The sequence below is a fragment of the Bos indicus x Bos taurus genome, chromosome 10 (genome assembly GCF_003369695.1).
Source record: "Bos indicus x Bos taurus breed Angus x Brahman F1 hybrid chromosome 10, Bos_hybrid_MaternalHap_v2.0, whole genome shotgun sequence".
Lineage (NCBI taxonomy): Eukaryota > Metazoa > Chordata > Mammalia > Artiodactyla > Bovidae > Bos > Bos indicus x Bos taurus.
Window position 1 is genome coordinate 13758415 of NC_040085.1, and position 24144 is coordinate 13782558.

The 24144-nt window shown below is 52.9% G+C and overlaps 1 protein-coding gene across 1 annotated transcript in view; it reads right to left on the minus strand.

Annotated features, from left to right (window-relative positions):
- The window catches only part of HCN4 (hyperpolarization activated cyclic nucleotide gated potassium channel 4), a 44199-nt gene that overhangs the window by 4113 nt on the left and 15942 nt on the right, over nucleotides 1–24144 (minus strand). Inside the window, exons 2-6 of the mRNA XM_027553168.1 lie at nucleotides 14690–15113; nucleotides 5017–5178; nucleotides 2775–2993; nucleotides 689–835; nucleotides 351–591 (exon numbers count right to left, since the gene is read on the minus strand). Coding sequence (XP_027408969.1) covers nucleotides 351–591; nucleotides 689–835; nucleotides 2775–2993; nucleotides 5017–5178; nucleotides 14690–15113 — 1193 coding nt within the window. The remainder of the gene's footprint in view (nucleotides 1–350; nucleotides 592–688; nucleotides 836–2774; nucleotides 2994–5016; nucleotides 5179–14689; nucleotides 15114–24144) is intronic.

The window sequence follows — 24144 nt, forward strand, 5'->3', positions numbered from 1 at the left end:
TGGGCCCTGCGGTCTGGGACAGAAGCTTGACAGGCTCACAAGGCCCCGTCCCCAGGCTGTGACCCCTTCGGATGCCAGCCTGCAACCAAATGGGTACCAGACTAACTCCCATCGCTGGAACCACCCCTGTATGAGGAAAGGGCAACCCACTCCAGTTTTCTTGCCTGGGAAATCCCATCATGGACAGAGGAGCCTGTCAGGCTACAGTCCATGGGTTGAAAAGAGTCAGATAGCATGCGCCAGCCTCACAGACACCCACTCCCAGGCAGTGGCGTGAGGGTCTGTGATGTCATTCTTGGTGACTCCCCAACCCATTCCCCTGTCCCCCCAGGACCCCTTAGCTGCTTCACCTCCAAAATAAGAGCCATCTGCCAGCTTGGTCTCCTTGTTGCCCTTGGTGAGCACGCTGACCACCCCGTGCTGAATGAAGTACATCTTCTTGCCAATGGTGCCTTCGCGGATGATGTAGTCCCCAGGCTGGAAGACCTCGAAGCGCAGCTTGGTCAGCATGGAGGTCACAAAGTTGGGATCCGCGTTGGCAAACAGTGGCATGGAGGCCACCAGCTTTCTGCAGTTAAAGTTGATGATCTCCTGCTCCCAAGATGGGGTGAATTGAGAAAGGGAGGCGGAGGTGAGGGGAACCGCCCAGCAGGAAGGCCTGGTTCCCCTCCCGAGCCACCAAGCTCACCTCCCGCAGTGGCTCGCTCAGCTCGCCCAGGATGCTCTCCTCGTCGAACATCTTGCCCTGGTAGCGGTGCTCGTAGTAGTCATGGATGCGCTGGCGGGTGTCGGGCGGGAGCTTGTGGAAGGACATGTACTGCTCCACCTGCTTGTACTGAGTGCCAGGAGAGAGAGCGTGTCACCTCCTAGCCAGCCAGTCTGACTGCCCCAGCTGGCACCACGCTGTCTTGGCTGCTGGTGACTAGAGCCAGCATGGCTCCCGTGGGCCTTTTTGGCTGACCTTTGAGAGTGAGGGCCTCAGCGTGGATGTGGCCCTGACTCCCAGCCACTTGGGGTAGAGGAGGGGCACTAGAGCACCCAGTCTTCACCATGTTCAATACAATGATTCCTCTAAAGGTCAGTCTCCTCTATGTCACACTGTGGACCAGCGCGGCCTCGCTCACAGACTCTAGAAGGAGCTGTTTCCCAGCAGTTGTAACAAACTGGCAGAGGCAGCGGAATGGGCTGCATTAGAGGTTTGGAGGGGTTGGAGACTGAAGGCAGGATGCCTGACGCATCAGGTGGGGCATGTGTCCAACCATGGGCTCCGGTGAGGCTGAGTCTTTGCTTAAAGAGCAACTCCAGCTAGGCCTACCAGCTGGAGGGAGGGACTGGGTAGAGAAGGGATGTTAAGTAAAGGTTTAGGGACAAAAGATTGTGAACCTAAGTGCCCAGGACTTAACCAACTAAGAAACGCTCCTGCCCCTGGCCCCTCGGGGTGATGGGTGGGTGCCGCTCCAGCCACCCCTGGATTGTGGGTGGAGAGTGGGGATCCTCAGGTGCATAGCTGGGATAGGAGGCACAATTAGGCAAGAAACAGATGTTCCCACAGGGGGATGTAAGGGAAGTCCCTGTACCCCAGGAACCATCAGAAATAGGATGTACTAGCGCTTCAAAGAGGTGGGGACACAGTGCTGTGACAGAGCAATGACAAGAAGGAGGTGATGTTCCCTAAGGTTCTTCCAAGTGCCGTGACCCAGGCGGGAGCCAGCTGGGATGAAGGAGAAGGAGCTGATGACAGGGCAGCCGCTACCAGGCACCAAAGATGGCTCCCGGATTCTGGCCTGGGCGTCTGCACTACTGTATCCACTAAGAAGACAGGCATGAGGGGAGGTTGGAGTGGAGAAGGCTGGAGAATGTTCTCATCTTGGACGTGATGAGGGTGAGGTCCAAAGAGGCATCAAGTAGTGTGGGGCTTAAGAAGGAGCTGGGGGCTGATTATACTATTTGGGTCCCACTGCAGTGAGATGGACACAGAACATGGGGTGGGGTGGGAAGACAGCAGCCCCTAAGAAAACTGGAGAGAGAGAAGCAGAGATTTGGGCCCACGCCACCAGGCGCCCAGCGTGGGATGACTGAGAAGATGAGCCAGCCAAGGAGAGTGGGGAAACGAGCAGAGAGCACGCGGTTGTGCAAACAAGTACGAAGCCCAGCAGGGAGTCATAACTGTCAGGGGCCAAGCAAGACAAGGACCCCACAGGACCCGCTGGCTTTAGCAACACAGAGGGCACAGATGACCTCAGACTCAGCAGGCTGAGAGAAGGGCAGATTCAGCATCCGCAAACAATGCAAGTTGGGTTGGTTGCATGGTGCATTGGTTGGTTTTAGGAATTTGTCCATGAGAAAGAGGCAGAGAGCAGAAAAGATAGCAGCCGAAGCCGAATGATGGTGGATGGACAGACATTTTTAAGAAGGGAGAGATGGGGCAAGTGTCAGTGCTGGTGTGAGGGCCCTGGAGAGGAGGAGGCCTGAGGGGACTGTGGACACAGCACAGGGGGCCAGGTGGGAAAGGGGTCCTCAGGCAAGAGACACAGGCCCCCATTACAGCAGGAGGAAAGGGGGTACAGATAAAAGACATTAGAGGTGTTTTAAGGCTGGGAGCTGAGCGTCCCCTAAGAGGAGTCCCCCACTCTGTCGCCCACCCAGGGAGCCCCCATCAGAACGGGCTGGACCCATGGAAGCCCCGTGCCTGTCAGCCTGTGCTCCCTGTGGGAAGGAGCGATGGGCAGGTTCTCCTAAGAGAGCCCAGGGTGGACCCCGGCGTTCCGCCCTACCTTCTCCTGGTACTGGCGCCGGGAGGAGTCCAGGGACTGGATGAGGGCGGTGGCATGGCCGATGAACATGGCGTAGCAGGTGGCACCCACAATCATGCTGAGCATGGTGAGCCAGACGTCCGACATGCCCACCGGGGCCTGCCGGCCATACCCGATGCACAGCATATGGCTCATGGCCTTGAAGAGGGCGTAGGAGTACTGCTTTCCCCAGGAGTTGTTCTGTGGACAGATGCACAGGTGGGCAGATGGGGAAGGGGTAGGCCAAGGAGAGGCAGGCCCTTCTCTCCAGCACCTAGAAAAGCCACACCCCTCCCCCAGCCTAACTCCCAGTAGCTGGGGCCCAGGCTCCCAACCTTGCTGTCAGCTGAAAACCTTGGTTGAGGAGCGAGGAGGCTCGGCAGCCCGGGGTGACCAAATGAATCCCTCACCTAGGCCATTCTCTGGCAAGGCAGGGAGGGCAGGGCTCAGACCGGGAGTCCCAGCAAAGGAATGGGCTCAGCCTAGCCCCTGGCTGACGTCTCAGCCCCTGGGGCAGCCTGGAGTCTCCCCAGTAGCCAGGGCTCCCGGCTGGGCCACCCCGCTGTCCTGCACTTGCTGAAGCAGCTCCATCCCTCCCACCAAGCTACTGCCAAGTGAAGCCCATTTCCCCACTGACCTCAATTATAAAACCAGATATGCTTCCCCTGGGGGGACAAGCTCAGGCAGACTGAGCCAAAAACGCTGTCCTCATTTTGGGTGAGCAAAGTTAAAGAGCTGCCGAGCTAAGGTGCCTCCTGTGTGAACCCAGCCTGCATCCAGCCAGGGCTGCGCCGCTTGTTACCCTCCCCTACCCCAAAGGTGGATGGTCGGAAACCCACACAATGCTGGGGGCGGGAGGACAGAGAAAGGGAGCGAGGCTCCTGGCTATTTTTGTCTGCAAAGCCAGTCCCTGTCTCAAGGAAGGCTCACTGTGGGAACACTGGGCTTGGAAGGGCCACCTCCTAAATTTAGTGCCTGTGTGGGCCTGTCACCCACACACAGAGCAGAGTTAAGTGCCCCAAATGAGGGGGCCACCAGGTGGTGACACCCCACCTCCCCAGTGCTCTCTGCCCACAAGGCGGGTGCATTAGCATTGATGTGGAAATCAACCCTCACGCATGACCCCCAGACTCTTGCCCAGAGCCCTAAGCACTACAGAGGTAACCAAGATTGTTTCCAGCACCTGGAGGGAGGCACAGGAGCTGCCAAGTTCAAGGTCACTTTGACCATCCTGGATAGAGCTGAGCTAGTCTTGGGGTTCTCAGTTCAGACAAGGGTGGGAGGTCTGCAGGGCTGATGATCTTCAGGGGTGGAGGGGCCCTGGGCTCCCGGCCTGGGGGACAGGGTTGGGGGGGGCAGCCCCCACTTGCCTCCAACCAGGGCTTCCGGCCTTACTGCTGAGCCTCTGGGGACCCGGAAATTCGATCCATTTGGCCAATTCATTTACACTTAACTCAACAAAATGCTGAAAGATGCCTCAGGGTCTCTTTCACCTCTTTCAAAGCCAGTTTTCCCACCCCTGGGGTCCCTAGAGACCAAACCAAACTAACGGATTGAGAGGAGGAGGCGAGGGTTCCCAGAGCCAGAGAAAGGCTCACAGGTCCAGGGGATCCTCCATCCTGCCTGGAGCTCACCCTGTCCCTGGGAGGCTGGGGGACCCTGCCCCATGGCTCTTCTCACCCACCCACAGGGTTGGAGGGGGAGGGAGATCAGGCTCCATCTAACCGGCCTTCTCTGCTCAGGACCCCCACGCGTGACCAGAGTGTGCGTCTATGGGGCAGGGAAAGGAGGGGGGTGAGAAGGGGCAAGGAGGCAGAAAGGCAGCCCTGGGCTGCTGCTGGAGCAGAAAGCGGCAGCCACATGAGATCTGGGGTCTGTGTGGGCTGCCCACAGCGCCCCTCCCCGGCTTCTCTTTCCTAGGCTGTTAAAGGTTGTTCTGCCCCTGGGAGCAGACGTGTAAGAGGGCAGGAGCCGCCAGCCCGGCCTTCTCGCACCTGGTATAATCTGAGGGAGATCAGGTCTTAGTCTCCCTGGTGCTGTTGGGGCCCTGGGGAAGCTTGGTGGAGGCTCTAAGGTGGCAGCAGCAGCAGCAGGGAGGCGGGGGCGCCGCCCTAACCAGCACTCGGTGGAAGGTCCTGCATGCCACGACTCAAGGGCCCCACACGGGGTCTGCTCTGGCCGGGGCACTGTCCTCAGTCCCCCCCACAGCCGGGCCGGTGCTCACCACCATATTGTTGATGGACACCCAGCAGTCGTCGGGGAAGTCCTGCAGCATGGGCACCAGGAACTGCAGACAGCCGTCCCAGTGGCAGAGCAGCAGCATCATGCCAATGAGGTTGACGATGCGCACCACAGCACTCGCCAGGTCGTAGGTCATGTGAAAGATCTGCGGGCAGAGGGGAGAGAGTGGCCCACTGGGCAGTGGGTGGGGGGGCTGGCCTGGTCCCAGACCTGGCAGATCCCGCAGCTGTTTGCAGCCCCCCGCTGCTCTGCACACATGGGGCGGTGCGCCCAGCTTGGTGCATGCCTCAGCCGTGACGAGGAGAGAAGGCATCAGGCCAGACACTGGGAGAAGCAGCCTGCAGGCAGTGGGGCCCCAGAGGGATGCCATCTGGGATCCGCATGGATGCCGAGTACCTCCCATGGGGCGTCCAGCCGCCCAGGCCAGACACATGAAGGGAGGGCCTGCGGGGTCCATGAGACCCAAAGTGGGCAGAGAAACTGCTTCCTCAGCTTGCATGGGCTGTGAGGCCAACACGCAGAAGAGCCAGCCCGCCAGAGGCTTCCCAGGGGACCACCGTGCGTGGTCAGGCCAGGCGAATGGTATTTCCCTAAATCCGTCACTGGTCTCTCGATAGACCCCAGGGAAAGCGGGCTCTGCCTAAGGCAGCCACGGAACTGAGGGGGAGCCATATCGACACACAGGCTCCAAGTTCCCACAGTCCTTGATCCCAGACCCCACTCCTGCCCGCTTCCTAGCTGTGTGACCTTGAGAAAGTCCCTGAACCTCTCTGATCCTTTTTGCCTCATCTGGAAAATGCAATATAACTTCTTAACTTTGAGTGGGTTGTCAAAAAGATTAAATTATACATATAAAGTGCTTAGTACTAGGTATGGAAGTATTCAATAAATTGCAAACCATTATTAATTGATAAGTTGTTAATAATTAATCCTTCTGATGAGTTAATATGTATGAGAAGTAATACTTTCCTGTACAGTTTAATAAAATACAGCAGCTTCAACCCCAGCCCACGTCAGCCTCAACGCCAGCCCACCTAGCCCCCAGAGGGGCCCCAGGCCATCCCCAGGTGGATGGCCACCCATCCATCTCTATTCCTGTGGCTCCAAAGTGAGGGGCTGAAGTGTGGCTGGGCAGGCCCGAGGGGCACATTCCAGCACCCCTGCCCCATCCCCTCCTCCCAGAGCTGCCTCTTGGCCCAGTTTCAGCAGGGGTCATCCTGGAGACAGGATGGTGAGGGGACAGAGGTGGAAGGAAGTCTAGAGGGAAGCTTCTGGAAGTTCTGACCTTGCCTCTGGCCTGGGAGACTTTGGGGGTGCCCCACCCAGAGTTCTGGTCCCTCCATGTGACTCCCAGGTAGACAGCCTTCCTGGAGAGGGGCTTTGGGCAAAAACTGGAGACTTGTCAAATGCCACAGAGAGCTAGTTCAAGTCCATTTCAGATGGGGGAAACTGAGACCTCAAGAAACAGACTCTAGATATTTCAACCCCTGGCTAGTGGTCTTTTAGTAACAGCCCCGTAGCTGGTGGTAGGATATTCTGATACTTGAGACCTTAGTTTTGCTTTCTTTTTTTAAAAAAATTATTATTCTTTTCGGCTGTGGTGGGTCTTTGTTGCTGTGTGGGCTTTTCTCTCCAGTTGTGATGAGCGGGGGCTCCTCTCCAGTTGTGGCACTCGGGCTTCTTGCTGCAGTGGCTTCTCTTGTTGCGGAGCGCAGGCTCCAGGTGCACGGGCTTCAGTAGCTACAGTGCACAGGCTCAGTGGTTGTGGCTCCCAGGCTCTAGAGCACAGGCTCATAGAGTTGCGGTGCATGGCCTTAGTGGCTCCACAGCATGTGGTATCTTTCCAGACCAGGGATCAAACCTGTGTCTACTGCATTGGCAGGTGGATTCTTTACCACTGAGCTACCAGGGAAGCCTCTTAGTTTCCCCTTCTGAAATGTGGGCTTAGCCTGGGTCTTGGTCTGGAAAAACCGAAGATGAATACGTCTTGTCCATCACCCCCTGGGTTGTGCCCACCTGTGGCCCCCTTAGTAGCATGACTCTGGATGTACCAGCTGAAAAGACGAAACAGACCTTGGACAGTTTCATGAACCATGGCAGCTCTAGCTTGTCCCATCACCCCTTACATCCCTGGGACAGAGGGACAGTAACACTGTACCTGCCGGGAGGCACCCAGTCCCTCATTCATCATCTCTTTCAAACTCACAACAACACTTTGCTGAAGATGTTAACCCATTTACACCCAGGCTCAGAGAAGTAAAGGGACTTGCCCTCAGTCATGGTGGCAACAGAAGAGGCAGATTGGAACCCAGGGCTACCTGAAAATTCTTAGACTGGTCCAGGGCAGAAAGGGTGGTTTTCAGTAACTCCATTTTGTAAATAAAGTGAAAATGTTAGTTGCTCAGTTGTGTATGACTCTTTGTGACCCCATGGACTGTAGCCCCCCAGACTCCTCTGTCCATGGGATTTCCCCGGCAAGAATACTGGAGTGGGTTGCCATTCCATTCTCCAGCGGATATTCCTGAGTCAGGGGATTGAACTCAGGTCTCCTGCATTGTAAGAAGATTCTTAACCATCTGAGCCACCAGGGAAGCCCTACAATTCAAACCCAAAGTGACCAAGTGATGTGGCCCGATCCACACTGCAAGCTGGACCTCAGGTGTTTCATCCTGGAAGCCTGGCACACAGTGTAATACCATAGACAGAGCTGTGTGCCCAGCAGCCTAGCCCCAGTGGGACCCATATCCCAGCCCCAGGGTTGTCAGCATGCCGTTGCCTGACTAAGCTGACATATCCCTGTGTAAGGAGAGGTGGGTACTAGAGACCAGGCAGGGCAGGCAGCTCCTGAGGACCAGCGCCCCAGATGCAGCTCCAAGGGAATATTCCACTTATGTCTCTTCAGTACCTGCTTAGGTAAACTCAGTAGCTCCATGACCTTGGACTCACTAACCTTTCACAGTCTTGGTTGATAAGGGTGACACCAGCTCCCCTACTCTGGGGGGAGGGGGAAGGGGAGTGACATGGAACCACCTAGTCTCAGAGATGGCTAGCATCTGTTCTCACCACCCACCACCCCTCAACTACAATAAAGCTATATATCTGCCCTCACTTCTCAGGGTTGTTCAAGAAATTAAACTGGCTAAGAAAGTGCTCTGGGCCATACAGAAATACATAGGAGGTGGAGTGGGGAGAGAATCATTATTATTAAGTTCCTTCATTTCCGACTCTTATGAACTGAATATTTGTCTCTCCAAAATCCATACACTGAAGCCCTAAACCTCAATGTGATGGTATTAGGAAGTGGAGCCTTTGGGAGAGGATTTGGTCATAAGGGTGGGATCCCCATGAATGGAGTTAGTGCCTTTTTAAGAAGAGACATATGAAACAATATATGGCCACCTGAGGACACAGAAAGAGCATGGTTATCTATAAACCAGGAAGTGGGCCCTTACCACAACTTGACTACAACAGCATTCTAATATCCTTCCAGCCTCCAGAACTGTGAAAAATAAATATTTGTTGTCTAAGCCCATCAGCCTGTGGTATCTTGTTCTAATAGCCTGAACCATATACTGCACTGAAGAAAGCCTTGGACCAATTTTAGAAAACATCCCAGACTCTACAGCCTATGATAATGGCTCCTTCCTATGTCTTACTTTGGGTCTTAAAGACCAGATCAAGGTTGGCACATTTTAATGCAATGTCTTTCCTTTTTCTATCATCCTTGTTTTTCTTTTCTTTGTAACTAATTTTCTTCCAAGATCAGGTCCCTGTCTAATCTTGCCTTTATCAGGATCTCAGCAACGAGTATGCAGGACAAGTGGCAGGGTCTCCGGAACTGAGACATGCTTAAGTGACAAAGGCAAAGGTGAGGAAGACAGTGATGGGGATGATAGGGGCCAGAGGTGCCATGAGGGTGCACGGTGGCATTTGAAAAAGGCCCCACTCTGGGCTTCTCTGGTGGCTCAGACAGTAAAGAATCTGCCTGCAATGCAGGAGACCCAGGTTTGATCCCTGGGTTGCGAAGATCCCCTGGAGAAGGAATGGCTACCCACTCCAGTATTCTTGCCTGGAGAATCCCATGGACAAAGGAACCTGGCGGGCTGCAGTCCATGGGGTCGCAAAGAGTCAGACATGACTGAGCAGCTGAGCATGCACACACTTGGCTTTGCAGGAAGGAAAAAGGTGCTTTTCCCTTCACGTGGCACAGACTCACGTATCCTCATACAAGAGTGTGGTGGTGGTGGTGGTGGTGGCAGTGTGCCTCGTATTGGCTGAAGGGTGCAGGTGCTAGGTGGTCCAGCAGGGGTGGGTAGTGAGAGTTTTGGTGGTGTGAGGGGTACCGTGGATGGCTCTCACACACTAAGCTAGGGGCACCAACATGCAAAGTCTGAGCTTTCTGCAAAGAGCTGGGGGGGCACTTCCATTCAGTCTAAGAGGAGACCCCAGATAGTGGACACTCACCCCTCCCCCAACACTCCACAGCACCCAGGTGTGGTTCCTGAGAGCAAGGCTGAACGTTGCTGGGAGAGGTTGCTAAACACTCGTGTGTCCCCACTGTGAGCTGGGGCCACAGGCCACCTGCAAGTCAGCTGCACTGTGCAAATATTTGTCTTGCTCTTTATACCTCATTAAAACCCCCTTTTATGATGTTAGTTCTGACTCCAGGGATTGAGTGTCTTCATTTTGAGGGCCCCACAAGGCTTGCTAGGCAGGTGGCCTGGGCAATTCCCTCTCCAAGCCTAGCATGGCACTCAAGGGATGCTCCTACTCCTGCTCCCTTCTGCATCTTCTGGACCACAGGGCAGCATGTGTCTCCCACTGCCTCCCACAGTGGGCAAGTGCCTTCTCTGCTCTGAGCCTCAGTTTCCTCATGCCAGCTCCCAGGGCTGTCCTGGGGATCAGCTGGCACACAGGAGGTACTCAGCACATGGTAGTTCCTTTCCTTCCATCTTTTTCCCAGCCCTCAAAACAAAGAGCTGATTTCCTCAGTCCTGGGGAGAGACCAGAAACTGGAGTTTCTGCCAAGGCCTCTTCTTGGTTGAGTTCCCTCCTGAGACTCATTTCCTCCTAGGGAAGAGGGAAAACCTTCTCCCTGTGTCTCTGGAACAAGTGACCACATTAAGGACAGCAGTCCAGGGCCGGAGAGAGTAGATGGTGTGTGTGTGTGTGTGTTTCCTGGGTACCAAATAGAGGTGGCTGAGCTGAGCATCATGCTAGGTCCCTTCCTGGGGCTTGTAGAGAAGACCCACTCCCACCGCCCAGGACCATGCCTCTGGGTCATCCTGAACTCCCAATTCTGAGAGAGGTAGAAAAATTGAGCCCCAAAAGGAGAAGATATTTATCAGGGTTTACACGCCCCGGCCTGACCTTCTGCCTCCAGCCCCTCCCACCACTCCAAGATGCTGCCGAGGGAAAGAAGAGGCTTCTGGGATGGGTCACTGGGGTGCTGGGCCCTGCAGGGGAACATCTGAAGGGGGGTAACCATGGTTTCTAACAATAGCCTCTGTGCCTATAACAAGCTCTCACCTCAGAGGGAGGGAAGAGGCTTGGCTGGAAGAGGTTTGGGAGGAAGATGCTGACCTAGATCACCCAGGATGGAGGCAGAGGCTGGCATCCTCGGAGATAATCGCCCACGCCTGCCAAGCCCCTCCACCTGCCCTGACTCCTAAGAGCCACCCAGGATGGAGGCAGAGGCTGGCATCCTCGGAGACAATCGCCCATGCCTGCCAAGCCCCTCCACCTGCCCTGACTCCTAAGAGCCACCCAGGATGGAGGCAGAGGCTGGCATCCTCAGAGACAATCGCCTGCACCTGCCAAGCCCCTCCACCTGCCCTGACTCCTAAGAGCAGCTATACTAACATTCAGGACCTCTGGACGGGAGGTTGGCCTGCGCTGGGCTGGGCTGGGCTCGGGGAGGGTCTGAAGGCTGAGGGTCGGGACCCCAGCCTCTCAGAAGCTTTTCCTTCCCCACAGGAGGCCAGCTCCCCAGCCCCCATCCAGGGCCATGACTGTGTCCTCAGGACGACCAGCTAACGTGATCCTCGCCCAGGGAGGTTGGAGGGGGCCTGAGGCCCAGCCTCCGGGAACATCGGAGCACGTGTGACAGGTAGGGAAACTGAAGTCCAAAGAAGGGAAGAGATGCGTGTGAGTCACAGTCAGTGGAGGAGACAGAGCCGAGTCTTCCCTGTGAAATACCTCCTTCCTCAGCTCAGCCTGAGATTGGAGGCCTCAGAGGGTCTCCCTGCTGCTTCCTCCCAGCCAAAGTGAAACTGGGAACAGCCCCAGGACTTGGGTAGGCTACTGAGAATCTGGAATCAGGGCTCCCGGGGCCAGCTGGGAAACCCCAATCCAATCCCAGGGGTTTAGTGGGAGCCCTTGGCTAGACAGTGTGCCTGGCAGCCACCAACTCAAAGTAATTTCCTTCCCAGCTGGTCGGCAAGATAAGGGTGTGTGTGTGGATGGGGGGGGGGGGGGGGGCAGGGAGTCTTCCATCTGGCCTCCCAGGATCTCCCTTCCTGCCCATGAGAGCAGGTAATGTTGTCCAGTTCCAGCCCCGACCTGGGGCCTTTGTTCAGGGTGAGAGCCTGCCTGGCCAGTTTTGGGTAGCCCAGAGGGGAAACAGGCCATGGGCCCACCCTGCCCAGCCACTGGCAACTCAGCCAGCTCTCCCCAGAATACATGGTCCCCAGGGCCCAGGCATAGGTGAGGAGCAAGGTTCGCCCCCAGGGGTCTGGGGCCTGGAGACATGCACTGATGTCAGAGAAGGGAAAGAGCGACGCCTCTGCTTTGTTTTCCCCCATATTCCACAACATGTGGAATCTTAGTTCCCTGACCAGAGTCGAACCACACCCCCTGCATCTCTGCACTGGGAGTGTAGAATTTTAACTACTGGGCCGCCGGGGAAGTCCTGACTCCTTTGCTTTTAATCCGCAGACTAGCAGTAATTTCAAGACACACAGAGCTTCTGGGGTTTCTTGGGGACTGAGGGGCCCCAAATGGTTCTGAATTTCCACCTGGGACAGAAACCAAGAGATAAGCCCATCAGGGCATTCCAGGAGGTTCACCTCCATCTTCCCTCGGCAGCCACTCAGAGCTGCCCTGGCCACCACTACCCTGAGCCCCCCCAGGCACTGTCCCCTCTTAGCCCTGAGTTCAGACCCAGATGCTAACCCCTCTCTGCACCAAGTCCCCCAGGTTCCTCAAACCCAAACTTCCCAAAGAACTCACCCCACGCTCCTCCCCTCCACTGCCTGCCTCCCCAGTCTGAGCGGGGAGTCTCTCCCAACAGAGGGAGTGGTAATAGACCCAGCCAGCCTCCTTTCAGGCTGCCTGAGAACGTGGGAAGGGCAGGAAACCGGAGTCGGGAGACCTGGGTCAAAATCCTGCCACTGGGCAGCTGACCCCCTCACTCTCGGTTTCCTCTGACAAATATGGATAATAAATCCCGCCCTGCTGAGCTCGTCAGCAAGGTGTGAGGAACCAAAGAAACCATGGACAGAAAGTCTTTAAGAAAAATAAAGACCCTATAGAAGCAGGGGGGTTACAAGAAAATTGAGTGGGGAGGGGCGTCTATTAAACAGTTCTCTGCACCGGGCTTCACACCAAGGGTTTTGCAAACGTTGTCTCTTTTAATCCTCGCAACAATCCACTGAGGAAGGGATGACTTACTCCCACTTTGCAGATAAGAGACTGAGGCTTGGGGGTAAGGCTGCCTCTTAGTCAATCAGCCAGGATTTTAATTCAGGTCTAATTAATCCTAACCCCAAAGCCCACATGCATTTCACCACGCTCTGCAGGGATGTGGACCACACTGCTGGGAGTCAAAAGCGCTAACTGGACCTGATCCGGCTCTGCTAGAGGTCTGCTGTGTGACCTTGGACAAGCCATTGCTTCTTCTATCAGCAGAAATCATGCAAACTTTTCAGCCCAAAGAGAATTCCTGTCATGAAGGGATTCTGCCAGGCTGGTGTAGGCACTTCTGCAGCACAGGTGTTCATGACACCTCTGACCTCAATCTGCCAGTGCCCTGACTATCAGCCATGGGCACTGCTGCCCACAGCCCAGGCTGCTGCAGGGAGTGGGCAGGGGGCGGGGCTTGCTGTCCTGGGCATGGCACTTACGTCCAATCACACAGAGGTTCCAAAGAACAGGAGCCTAACAGTGAGCCATGGCAAGACATGGCCCTCTGCAGAAGCTTCCCCAGGTGGGGGCCCACGCTGGACCCTGAGCCTGGTACCTCCAGGCTGGCCTGCCTGCTGCTGCCAGCCTATCGCCCTCTCTTGCTCCCATAGATGGCTGCATTCAGCCCACAGATGAGTTAGGTTTGTTCGGGATGGTTTTGGCCACTTCGCTCTTTTACAATTTTTATTTAGTCTCTATAGCCAGTGCTCTGCCCAGGGCCCCTAGCAGCCCTTTACAGCTTGTGCTCACACGTCTCCAGAAACGCACCAGGCCTGCATTCCCTACAGCCAGCACTCAAAGCTCTTTATCAGAGGTCTGGCTCCAGGAAACCACTTTGCCTGCTAGCGCTGAGGGCTGTCAGTGCCCTGAACCTGTGACTGACTGGTGAAGGGATATAAAACGCCCACCTCCTTTGCCCTGATTGAGACAAGTCCAGGCGAGCTGCTGCTGCTGTGGTTGTTCAGTCACTAAGTCACGTCTGATTCTGGGACCCCACGGACTGCAGCATGCCAGGCTTCCCTGTCCTTCGTCATGTCCCAAAGTTTGCTCAAATGCATGTCCATCGAGTCGATGATGCCATCCAACCCCCTCATCCTCTGCCACCGCTTCTGCTGCCTGCAAGTTGAGGTCTTGAGGTGTGCTGTGTCCTGTCAGAGAGTGTCCCCTGAGACTTAGCTTGGTGTCAGCCTTGTTTGGCTTCCTTCTTTCCTCTCTATTCCTTTCCTTCCTTCCCCTGTCCCTCTTCTCCAATCTCTTACCAGATTTTCCTACCAGACTTTCTCCCCCCACACACACACTCAAATCACCTTATACAAATCCTCACCTGAAGGTCTGCACCAGAAGAGCCCAATCTAAGATAGTTGTCAACAAAATTTGCACCAAAATCCCCATTTCTGCTTCTTATGATAGATCTATAGATCTAGAAACCTGGGCCCATACCATTTGGCTGCAGTGGCCAGAGATGAGCAGAAGTGCCTGATACAGATGGAAGATATGCTCTCCAGTTTTCCCCAGTCCACCACACTCCCTATCATCCTTCAAATGGCCATTTTCATATGTTCTGCCAGACTTATGAGTTTTCAGACCCCACAATAAAGTGCAGTGATTAACAGTACAAGCTATGGAGTCTAGATTTACCAATTAATAATTCTGTGACATTATATAAATCCCTTCATAAATCCCTTATCTAAATCCCTTCATCTTTCTATATTTCCTCATGTGAAAAATGAGTACTTACATGTACCTATTTGGTACCTTCCATGCTTGAAACTTAAATGGGATACTGCCTGTAAAGTGATTTGTGTAGTATCTAGCACATGGTAAGAAGTCAAGAAATTACTAATATTTGTCCTCTTGGAGGAGATGTGCCTACTACAATCCGACAGCCCATATCCAACTATTTGCTGACCCATCACTCCCCTCGGGGTGGGGAGGTACCTCTCCCCTGAAGAGGTTTGGATCTGAACACTCACCTCTTCCCACTGGTGAATATATCGAATGAGGCGGGAGAGACGCAAGAGGCGCAGGAGGCTGAGGATCTTGGTGAACCGGACAATGCGCAGAGCCCGGGCAGTCTTGTAGACCTCCGAGTCGATGCGTGTCTCCACAATGAGGAAGATGTAGTCCACAGGGATGGAGGAGATGAAATCCACCACGAACCAGCTCTTTAGGTACTTCATCTTAATCCGCTGCGGGTCAAGGATGATCTCTGTGTTGTCCTCCACCACGATCCCTGTGCGGAAGTTGAGGACCAAGTCGATGAGGAAGAATGTGTCCGACACCACGTTGAAGACAATCCATGGTGTGGTGTTCTCATCCTTGAAGAAGGTGATGCCCACAGGAATGATGATCAGGTTTCCTACCATCAGCAGCAGCATGGTCAGGTCCCAGTAAAATCTGCCCAGAGACACACCGGTCAGTCATAGGAGGAGAGAGGGAATGAATGACAGACCCCAAAAGAAAGCTCAAAGAGAGCAAGGGTGGAGAGAGAAGTCTTGAGAGCTTCCAAAGTCCTGCAGGAGATAGGCGCATGGGTACCGGGGCAAGATGTAGTGACTGGCATAGCGAGAGGCTCTTCCTTAGTCATCCTTAGGGATGCTTTCTGCCTGCCTCTCCATGAACTCCCCAATGACAAGCCTCCTACTCCAATCCCTATACCCCAGTGAGAGGCTGAGAAGCAAACTAAATAATGACATCCAGAGAGAGGTGAGAGGCTGTTTTAGCAGCAGAAGTAGTTCACCCCACACCACCCCCAGGCTCAGGCCAGGCTGCTCCATCCTCCCTGATGGTCAACTGTGGCTTGAGACAGGCTGGCAGTCAGACATGCCACAGACCGTGACCAGAGAACAGGGGAGGATCAGACGCACAGTGGGAGTCTGGGAGACTGTGGGCGTGGGATCCAGTCCCAGCTCTGTCACTAACATTGTGTGACATCAGGCCGGTGCCCTCCCCATCTGGGCCTGAGTTTCCCCACTGTGCAATGAGGTCCGCACACTCAGTCCTATAATTTGGATCTGGCCTTCTCCCACACTGGCTCTCAGGGTTGGTGCTGGGGGGCAGGTCTCCTGTTAGTCTATTCCCTACAGTCAGAAAACCTCTGACCATGTCTCTCCCCTAGAGGTTTGGTTCTAACACAGTGGTCAGGAAAGTCAGTGATATCTTCAAATGCAGGCAGGGTTGTTTTTTTTTTTTTCTAATATACTTCAACAATTTCATTTTTTCCAACAAATAATTTATACTTAGCAAAGTAGATATTTTTCATGTTCAAGTACACATTTAAATAAACACAGATTGCACAATCAATACATTAATCACAATAAACTATTAGAAATATTTTCTCATTTTTTTTCTTAAAAAGTTTCCTTTAAACATTATTTGGTAGAAGGTACATACACTGTTTCAGTTAACTGGAAGTTTTTGTGATAAAAAACTTTTTTAAACTTTTATGAGAGTTGATGTTGTGTTCCTTTCAGGTGTACAGCAAAGTGATAGGCAGTGTTAACAGGGGATTTCAAGCACTACTCAATGCGATGGAATGAGACCAGGGGGCTTCCAGCATCACTTCTCCCAAGGCCTCAAAGCAACTGCTAATACTTCCCGGGGGAGGTGGGGAGGGACCCTCAGGGTGAAGCCTCTGAAAGGTTAAGCAATATGAGGAGGTAAAAACTAACTCACAGGTCTCCTACCTGGCCCAAAAAGGGCCCCTAGAGAGTATGAAGTGGAGAAGGCAATGGCACCCCACTCCAGTACTCTTGCCTGGAAAATCCCATGGGTGGAGGAGCCTGGTAGGCTGCAGGCCATGGGGTCGAGAAGAGTCAGACACGACTGAGTGACTTGACTTTCACTTTTCACTTTCATGCATTGGAGAAGGAAATGGCAACCCACTCCAGTGTTCTTGCCTGGAGAATCCCAGGGACAAGGGAGCCTGGTTAGCTGCCGTCTATGGGGTCGCACAGAGGTGGACACGACTGAAGCGACTTCACAGCAGCAGCAGCAGGGAGTATGAAGACAGCATAGGAAAGCGTAGACCCTGTGTCTAGAGGCGTGATATGCCCAAGCACCGGCCACTCCAGAGCTGCCCTAAAACAAAAGACTTGCACTGCAGAGCTTTTCTCTCTGCTAGTAATTTAGACAGTTACACAATGACAGATAAAGGTATTATGTTGGGCAGACATAGCCTATCTTCTCCCAAGAGAAATAACAGTTCAGCCATCTTTAATTCTCTACCGCAGGGAAGCCAGGAGGAAGAGAGTGGAGACAGCAGGACAAAACCAAAGTGTCCCTGCCTAATGAGGTCAAAGTTTGAAAAAAAATTACTCCACAGCAACTTGTTTTCTTTGTCAGACTCAAAATGATGCTATGAGTCAAGAAGAGGGCAGGGCCTGCTTCAGGGAAGGAGGGCGAGGCGGCTGTCCCATGTCACACAGCCCAGGCAAGTGCGGCTTCCCAAAAGACAGCTTCTGGCCGCTCCTTTGAAAGCCATGTTCTTCAGGGGCTCAAGATGAGACTTCAAGTCAGAGCTTCACTGGGCTAAGGCTTTTCATTCTAAGTCTGGTGCCAAGAGGTCAACTTTGTCTCCTTCCCTGCCCCTTAGCCCACCACCCTTTCATCAGCCCCACTCCCTTATGCCACCTGGGAAAACCCACCCCAGCCTTCACACCCACTCCACAGCACACGGAGCATCCTGCTAATGACTCGTGGGCCCTGCAAGAGTGGTTTCAGCTTCTATGCTGCTTTCAAGCTGTGTACATGCTTCATTCAGCCTCGTGAACTCATTCAAAAACAGCTGCTGACAACTCATTAGTGCCATACACAGGTATCCCCTTTCACACAGGCAGTGTGCAAACACCCCTATATACACATGGTCATTGTTCCTTTTACTTAATCTCTTGGGAAAAACAAAACAAAAAATTGTGACATAGAGGCCATGGAGGGCCCTGTGGCCCTCTGTACATAAAGCTAATAATATACCCAGACTGGAAGAGTTTCTAAAATTAACAGAGCGGGTGCAAGGCGGCTGGGAATGCTGACTCGGGTAGGCCTGCCACTCCAGCAGTTTCTACACTCTCCAAGCTCTAGTTCTCTCAATTACAGCCCAAATTTGAGGCAGTAATTAACAGGAGAATGTTTGCATTTAGTGATCTTCATAAAACCAAATTACACGAGGCAAAAACACCCATTTCCTTGCATTCTGACTAATTGTTTCAATCATGAGTTTCCAGATGCTAAGGGATATTTCTGGTGCCTGATCTGGGCTGGGGTCAGAATACTAGAGCACTTCTTCCCACACACCACTGTTCTGGAGCATCAAAGAGAAACTCAAAGGGCAGCATAATGTGGTAAGAAGAAAGAAGTACAGGCTCTTAGGCCAACCAACTTGAACTTGATTCCTGGTTCCATCATTTACTAGTATGTCATTTAATCTCTCTAAGCCTCAGTTTCCTCATCTGCTGCATGAGGATAATATTAACGAACTAGTGGAACTTTTTAAAGAGTGAAATGAATTGATATTTGTAAAATGCTCTGACCTATGCCTAGCCCATATTTTTAAATGAGTAAATAAGTAATTCAAGTCAACAGGAAAGAGGTGAGGAAGGTAAGTGAAATCTTCCAGGGAAGAGTCAAAGCAAAGCATCTGCTGGGGTGGTGAAAGGGAACTTATAATGGTTCAAGTAGCCAGTGGTGGAAGTCAGGGCCCAAAATATTCCCTGGACAACTGGATGGCAGAATCTATTTAACTCAGCAGAGAGATGCCCTGATCTCAGGGAGCTCATGGTCCAATCAGAGGACAAGGTTTAGACAGAAGACATGTTGGGCAATGATGTAAGAAACCATCTCAGGCAGCCCAGGCATCTGAAAAGGTGGGCTCCTGGGGGCCTAGACGGATGAGGTCATAAAGTGCTCCTGGAAGAGGTAATCGGAGTTGGGCTTTGGGAGCTGACCTTGGCCGTGTACACTATGTTCCTTACTCTTTGCCAGACGATTGCACAGATTTCTGAAGGCTGGGCCGGGTAAGAGCAAAAAAAAAAAAAAAAATTTTTTTTTGATGTTCAGCACCACGGACAGCTCCCGGTGTGCCTGCCAGCCCAACCTCACTGGTCCAGCCAGGGGAAGTTGGCAACAGCCTCCACACCTCTCTGGCCCCTCTTCTCCTCCAGTCTTAGTGATCAGAAGCATCTCAAGTGATTCCTTAATGTCCCTGGGCATTTTCATTGGGGACTCCTTGGTGACTGACAACACTCTATTCAAAAAGACCCCAAAACTTGTATATCAAGCACTTGCTAATATTTGGTGCTTTCAATGCATTACTTAATTTATTCCTCACACCAGGACTAATGTGGCTGCTATTATCTGTATTTTATAGATGATGACACTGAGACTCAAGAGAGCAGTATCTCCCCAAGTCCACACAGTTAGGAAGGAGCAGACCCCAAATTCAGAGAGGTCAGTGGAACTCCTGAGTCAGACCTCTTGCGAGTTTAGGCACCTCAGCAGAATGTGGGGAGGTGGACAAACCTTTCTGGCATCTTTGCATCACACTGGGGAGGTAAGCCTGCCACAGCAGGTACAGCCCCCACCCCAGAGACAAGAAGGTTGCAAACAGGTTTCAAGGGGACTCATCCTCCTGACACCAGGACTCCTGAGGTACTTCCTGGATGAGCAAACCAACACAACTTTTGAGTATTAAAAGCACCCCAGTCATCAGCAGCCAGTAGGGCAAGTTGTACCCAACCTGTAAAAAGGAAAACTGAGGTTCACAAAGGAAGGAATAGTAACATTCCAAAGCCTCAAGCTTTATGCCCAATGCTCCCCTGCCCACTCCCACTGGGTGTAGAATCATTCATGAATAAATCTCACAATCCAGACTCTATACATCCATGGTGGCGGGTGGCAGGCCCTGGCAGGGAGGCAATGGATAGCCAGACTCAGGCATGCTGGAGTTGGCACAAACCTGAATTAGAAGACTTGGTCTCCCCAAAGCCAGACGACCTTCCCCATCCCAGTGTTCTCTAAGTTAAGAGGAAGTCGGAGCCAGCAAGGGAGGGAATGGCCTGTGGGTCGGCTTTGGTGGAGTGGAGTGGTGGTCGGGGGCACATGCAGAAGGAAGGGGGTGGCACAAAGCCCAACAGCCCACTCCATTAATACCTGGAACAGTTCACAGTCTGAGAGGAAGGTTATGGCCTCAGGGGAGCTGAGGGAAGAGAAGACAGGAGGCTCCTGACCCTGAACTCAGAAACTCAAGGGCCAGACCAAGGGCCCTCTTCTTCCCTGGAGGCTGAAGAGGATGCGAAGGGTGATAAAACAGAGGCAGAAGTGGAAGTCCCAGAGCAGGGATGACCTCCTTTAGTTTCTTCTTGTCCACACCTGCCCACGCTTGCCTCTGAGCACATATGTTTTCTCACACACACACAGACACAAAAACATTTTTGTACACACGCTCTCATCTTTGTACCACTGTTCATAGGGAACAATGGGATGGGGAGGGTCATCTGGCAATTCTGCCTTTGTACACATATCCATTTTCACACATATATATTCTTGCACATCCATTTGCATACATTTTGACACAAATGGTAGCCACTGGGAATCCTGTCGGCTGCAAGGAAGAGAATGTTGGGTTTTTGCCTGCTAAGATCTTTTCCATCTTCAACATTCATCTGAAATGCTACCACTTCTGAGCCTTCTCAGCCTCTCACTGAAGCCCAGCCCAAGGTCTGGCCCTGGATCTCCTAGAATGCTGTGGGTTTCTTGAGTGCAGGGGCCTTGTTGCAGACATGCTTGTGCCCCTGCAGGGCTGGCAGCAGCAGGGGGAGGTATTCCCGTGCTTTCTCTCAGATAAGCAGCACACCCACAGCTCCATCTTGTACCCCTCCCCCTGCCCCCCACGCAGTTGGCTCAGACACCACTCCTAGCACCAGACTGCATTCCCGCCTGCCACCTGGAGGGCCTGCTGGCTCCTCCACCCAACAAGTCCAAGGCTGAGCTCAGCATCTTCCTCCTCAAAGCTGAAGGGCACAGTCAGCATTTCAATCACCTGGGCTGGAAACCTCACAGCCACCCTCAGCTGCTTTCTCTGTCCTCCCACCTGCCCCTGCAGGTCCCCCTAGCAGCAATCAAGTCTTGTCTGGCCCCTTCAATGACAGCTTCTGAATCTGTCCCCAAAGCTCTGTCCTAGATCAGTTCCTCACTACTCCTCATGCAGACTTTGTCCCTGCCACCCACCTCGTCCCCTGCCTCCTCTTTCTTTCCCTCCATGTCACATGCTCTCTGGGTTATCTAGCCAAACCACATTATGATTATGTCACTCCATGCTTGAACTCCACTCTGGAGACCCCAGTGGCTATAGAGGAAGGTTCAAGCTCCTTGATCCGCACCCATGACTCCTCTTCCTTCTTCTCCCTTCCACTTCGTTCACAGGAGCCAACGGGACACCCAACTTGTGGCCTCATGTCCGTCCACTTTGTGGTTCCTCCTCCTTCTGAGAACTGCCCCTATCTCTTGAACCCCCGTCTTTTGAAGTCCCTTCTCTCATCCAAAAGGAGGCAGTTCAACTGCCTCCTCCTCCATGAACTTCACCTGACTGTGCAGTGTGTCTGCGATAGCAGTCGTCACATTCTGCCCGTTTCACCAGGTACTACCTAACTCTCCTTCCAGCCCCGAAACAAAGAAGCCAGGCATCTTCATGTCTGAGAACTAGATGGGAGCTAAGAGCTTCCCCCTCCATTCTAGGCCCAGCACAGATAACTGCACAAGCTGACCATGAAGCTCATGAGAATTCAGGACAGCCATCAACAACTTACTGTTTGCCAGGTACTCATCTGAGACCCTTATATAGACTATCTCATCTAATCCTATGAAGTAGATACTATGAATACGCCCATTTTACAGTTGAGATAACTGAGGCTCAAGAAGTTGGGAAATTTGCTGTATATGGTAGATCGGGATTTCACACCCAAATAGCTTGACTCCAGAGTCCCACTTCTTATTGCTCTATACAAATATAAACCCAGTCGATAGTATTTTCCCTTTCCTAAACTCTGTGCCTCCTCCTATTCCCTCTCTCCCTCCCAAACCTGTCCCCTGTGCTCTCTTCCACAGTACCTTCACTCTCAACTTCTTCATCCTCTAACCCACCTGCTTTTTCCCTTACCTGAACTTTAGTTGTGTCCTAAGGACGTCACTCTCCCAAACCCCACAGACCTCAAGGTTAGGGTGGAGTGAGCAGCTTTGTCCACGCTAATGCCTCTTCCTGCCTGTGGTAGGAATGTCTACAAGATCTCTTGAGCATCCTGTCATTTGCTGGCCTTCTTTACAGCATCCACTCGCCACTCTTGGGGACCGTGGTGAGGCTGGCACCTGGTTCACAATCTTCTATTCCATTGCGAATCCTGCCTTCATCCTGGGTGACTTCTACTCCCCCTCATCAACCAGCAATAACACCCAGCCTCCCACTGGCTTGAAGTCCTGCCTCTAAAGTCTTCGCTCCAGTCCCTTCCAACAGCACATCCTGGACTGGGTCACTGTCTGCAGTTGGTCCATCTTTAATCTCAGATAAGCAGTGCTCTCTCCCACCCTAACCTCCTTTTCTGCCAGTTCTCTTATCCAATCATGCTAAGTCTGTTCTTTGGTGTCCCAGGAGCTTGCAGTCACTGGCCCTCTAATTATCCTGTGAGAACCCTCCTGCCTCCTCCCATTCCCCCCACACATAGTGGTTCTGCTCATCAACCTCTCTTGCCCCGTCCTCTGGCCCCGACTTCACTAGATCATAACTGTAACTCAGAGCCATCATCAGCTCTTCCCCTGTTTCCATGGAAGGGGATGGGCTGTACAGAAAACCTCACAACCTCAGACCAGTCCTACTAAATACCAAGTGCCTTAGTTCCTTGTGTCTCTATTTCCTCATCAGTGTTTCTGTACTCAGCAGGGTCCTCACCTCTGCCAGCCTATCCTCCAGGAGACCCTAACAGCCTTTCCCACCCATTTCCCACAGCGGCCTTTCCAAATTATCTCCTCTCTCCTCAAAGCTCTGAAACCACCACTTTCCCCCTCCCTCCCAGCAGATAACAGCACTTCTTCACAGAGGAAACAGAAGCCTGCAAAATGCCCCCTTCTTTTCCTGCCATCTGACTACTCCCTTGCTTGTCTCTCTCCCTCCCCGCTTTCCCCCTCCACCCCCCAGTCACAAGGAATCAGTTGATGACTCTACTATCTGCTCTCTCAACACTGTTCCCTTTTTCCTCCCCAGGAACATTACAGGTTATCCCCTCTCTCGCCCATATCTTCAGGCCCTTCTGATCAGCTTTTAAGATCTCGCACTTAATAAAATCACTCCCGAACCCCCACTATCTTATCTTTTCTCCCCTCAGAACCAAGCTTCCTGAAAGACGTGTGGCCGTCCCCACTCTCTCACTTCCACGTCCATTTCCCCAGCATGCCTCTCAATCCTGCAGCAACACTGCCGAGGCACACATCCTGCTGCCAAATCCCACAATTTCCGGTCCATTCCATCTTGACCCTCTGTATCATCTGACACTGTGCACCATTTCCGCTGAGACACTCTGCTCCACTGGCTCTTCTCTGTTCTCTCTGGTTCTCCTTTCCCTCCCATTGCAGGAGCTCCTCTTTCCCTCCGTGACCTTTAAATGTTTTTGTTTCTTGGGGCCCCCACCTCCTCTCCCTCTTTACACTCTCCTGGGGTGACCTCACCAACTCCCAAGGTCTCAAAATTATTCGGCTGGCTTCCAAACCATACCTCTCTGTCCTGAGCCCACAGCCATGTGCTCTCTTGCTGACTACACACCTACACCTGGATGTCCAATGGGAACTTCATTCTTGACAGAGCCAGATATAACTTAGCAGCTCCCTGCACAAACCTGTGCTCCCAGCATGTGATACTACCATTCATCCAGACACTTAGCCTGGAAACCTGGGAATTATCCTCGACTCTCCCATCTTGCTTACCTTCCAACACTCAATCATGTGGGATCCAGCACGGCTCATCAACCCACCACCTGGCCCACTTCAGCATCTTCTTACCTGGGCTCCTGCCTTTCCCAGGACCCCACAGACCTCAGGGTCTGCATCCTCTCCATGCTTTGCCAAACCCAAAGTCCTTCCAGGCGCCCAGCTAAAATCTAAGCTCCTTGCTGTCATTTGGGGGCACTTCCTGATCTGACTCAGCCTCCTCTAGCCCTGTCCTGGGTGTTCTGCTCCAGACACACTCAGCAGCTTTCCGTGTCCCAGGCACCCAGGACTTTTCTTCTCCTCTAGGCTTTCCTACATATTGTCCTCTGCCTGGAGATACCCTCCCTAGCCTTGCCCACTCCAGGCCACTTGGTTCAGAGGAGCTGTCATTTTTCCTGGGAGGTCTTCTTTTTCTCCCAGGAAATCTGGCGAGGTACCCCTTGGAAAGATTGAAGGCAGGAGG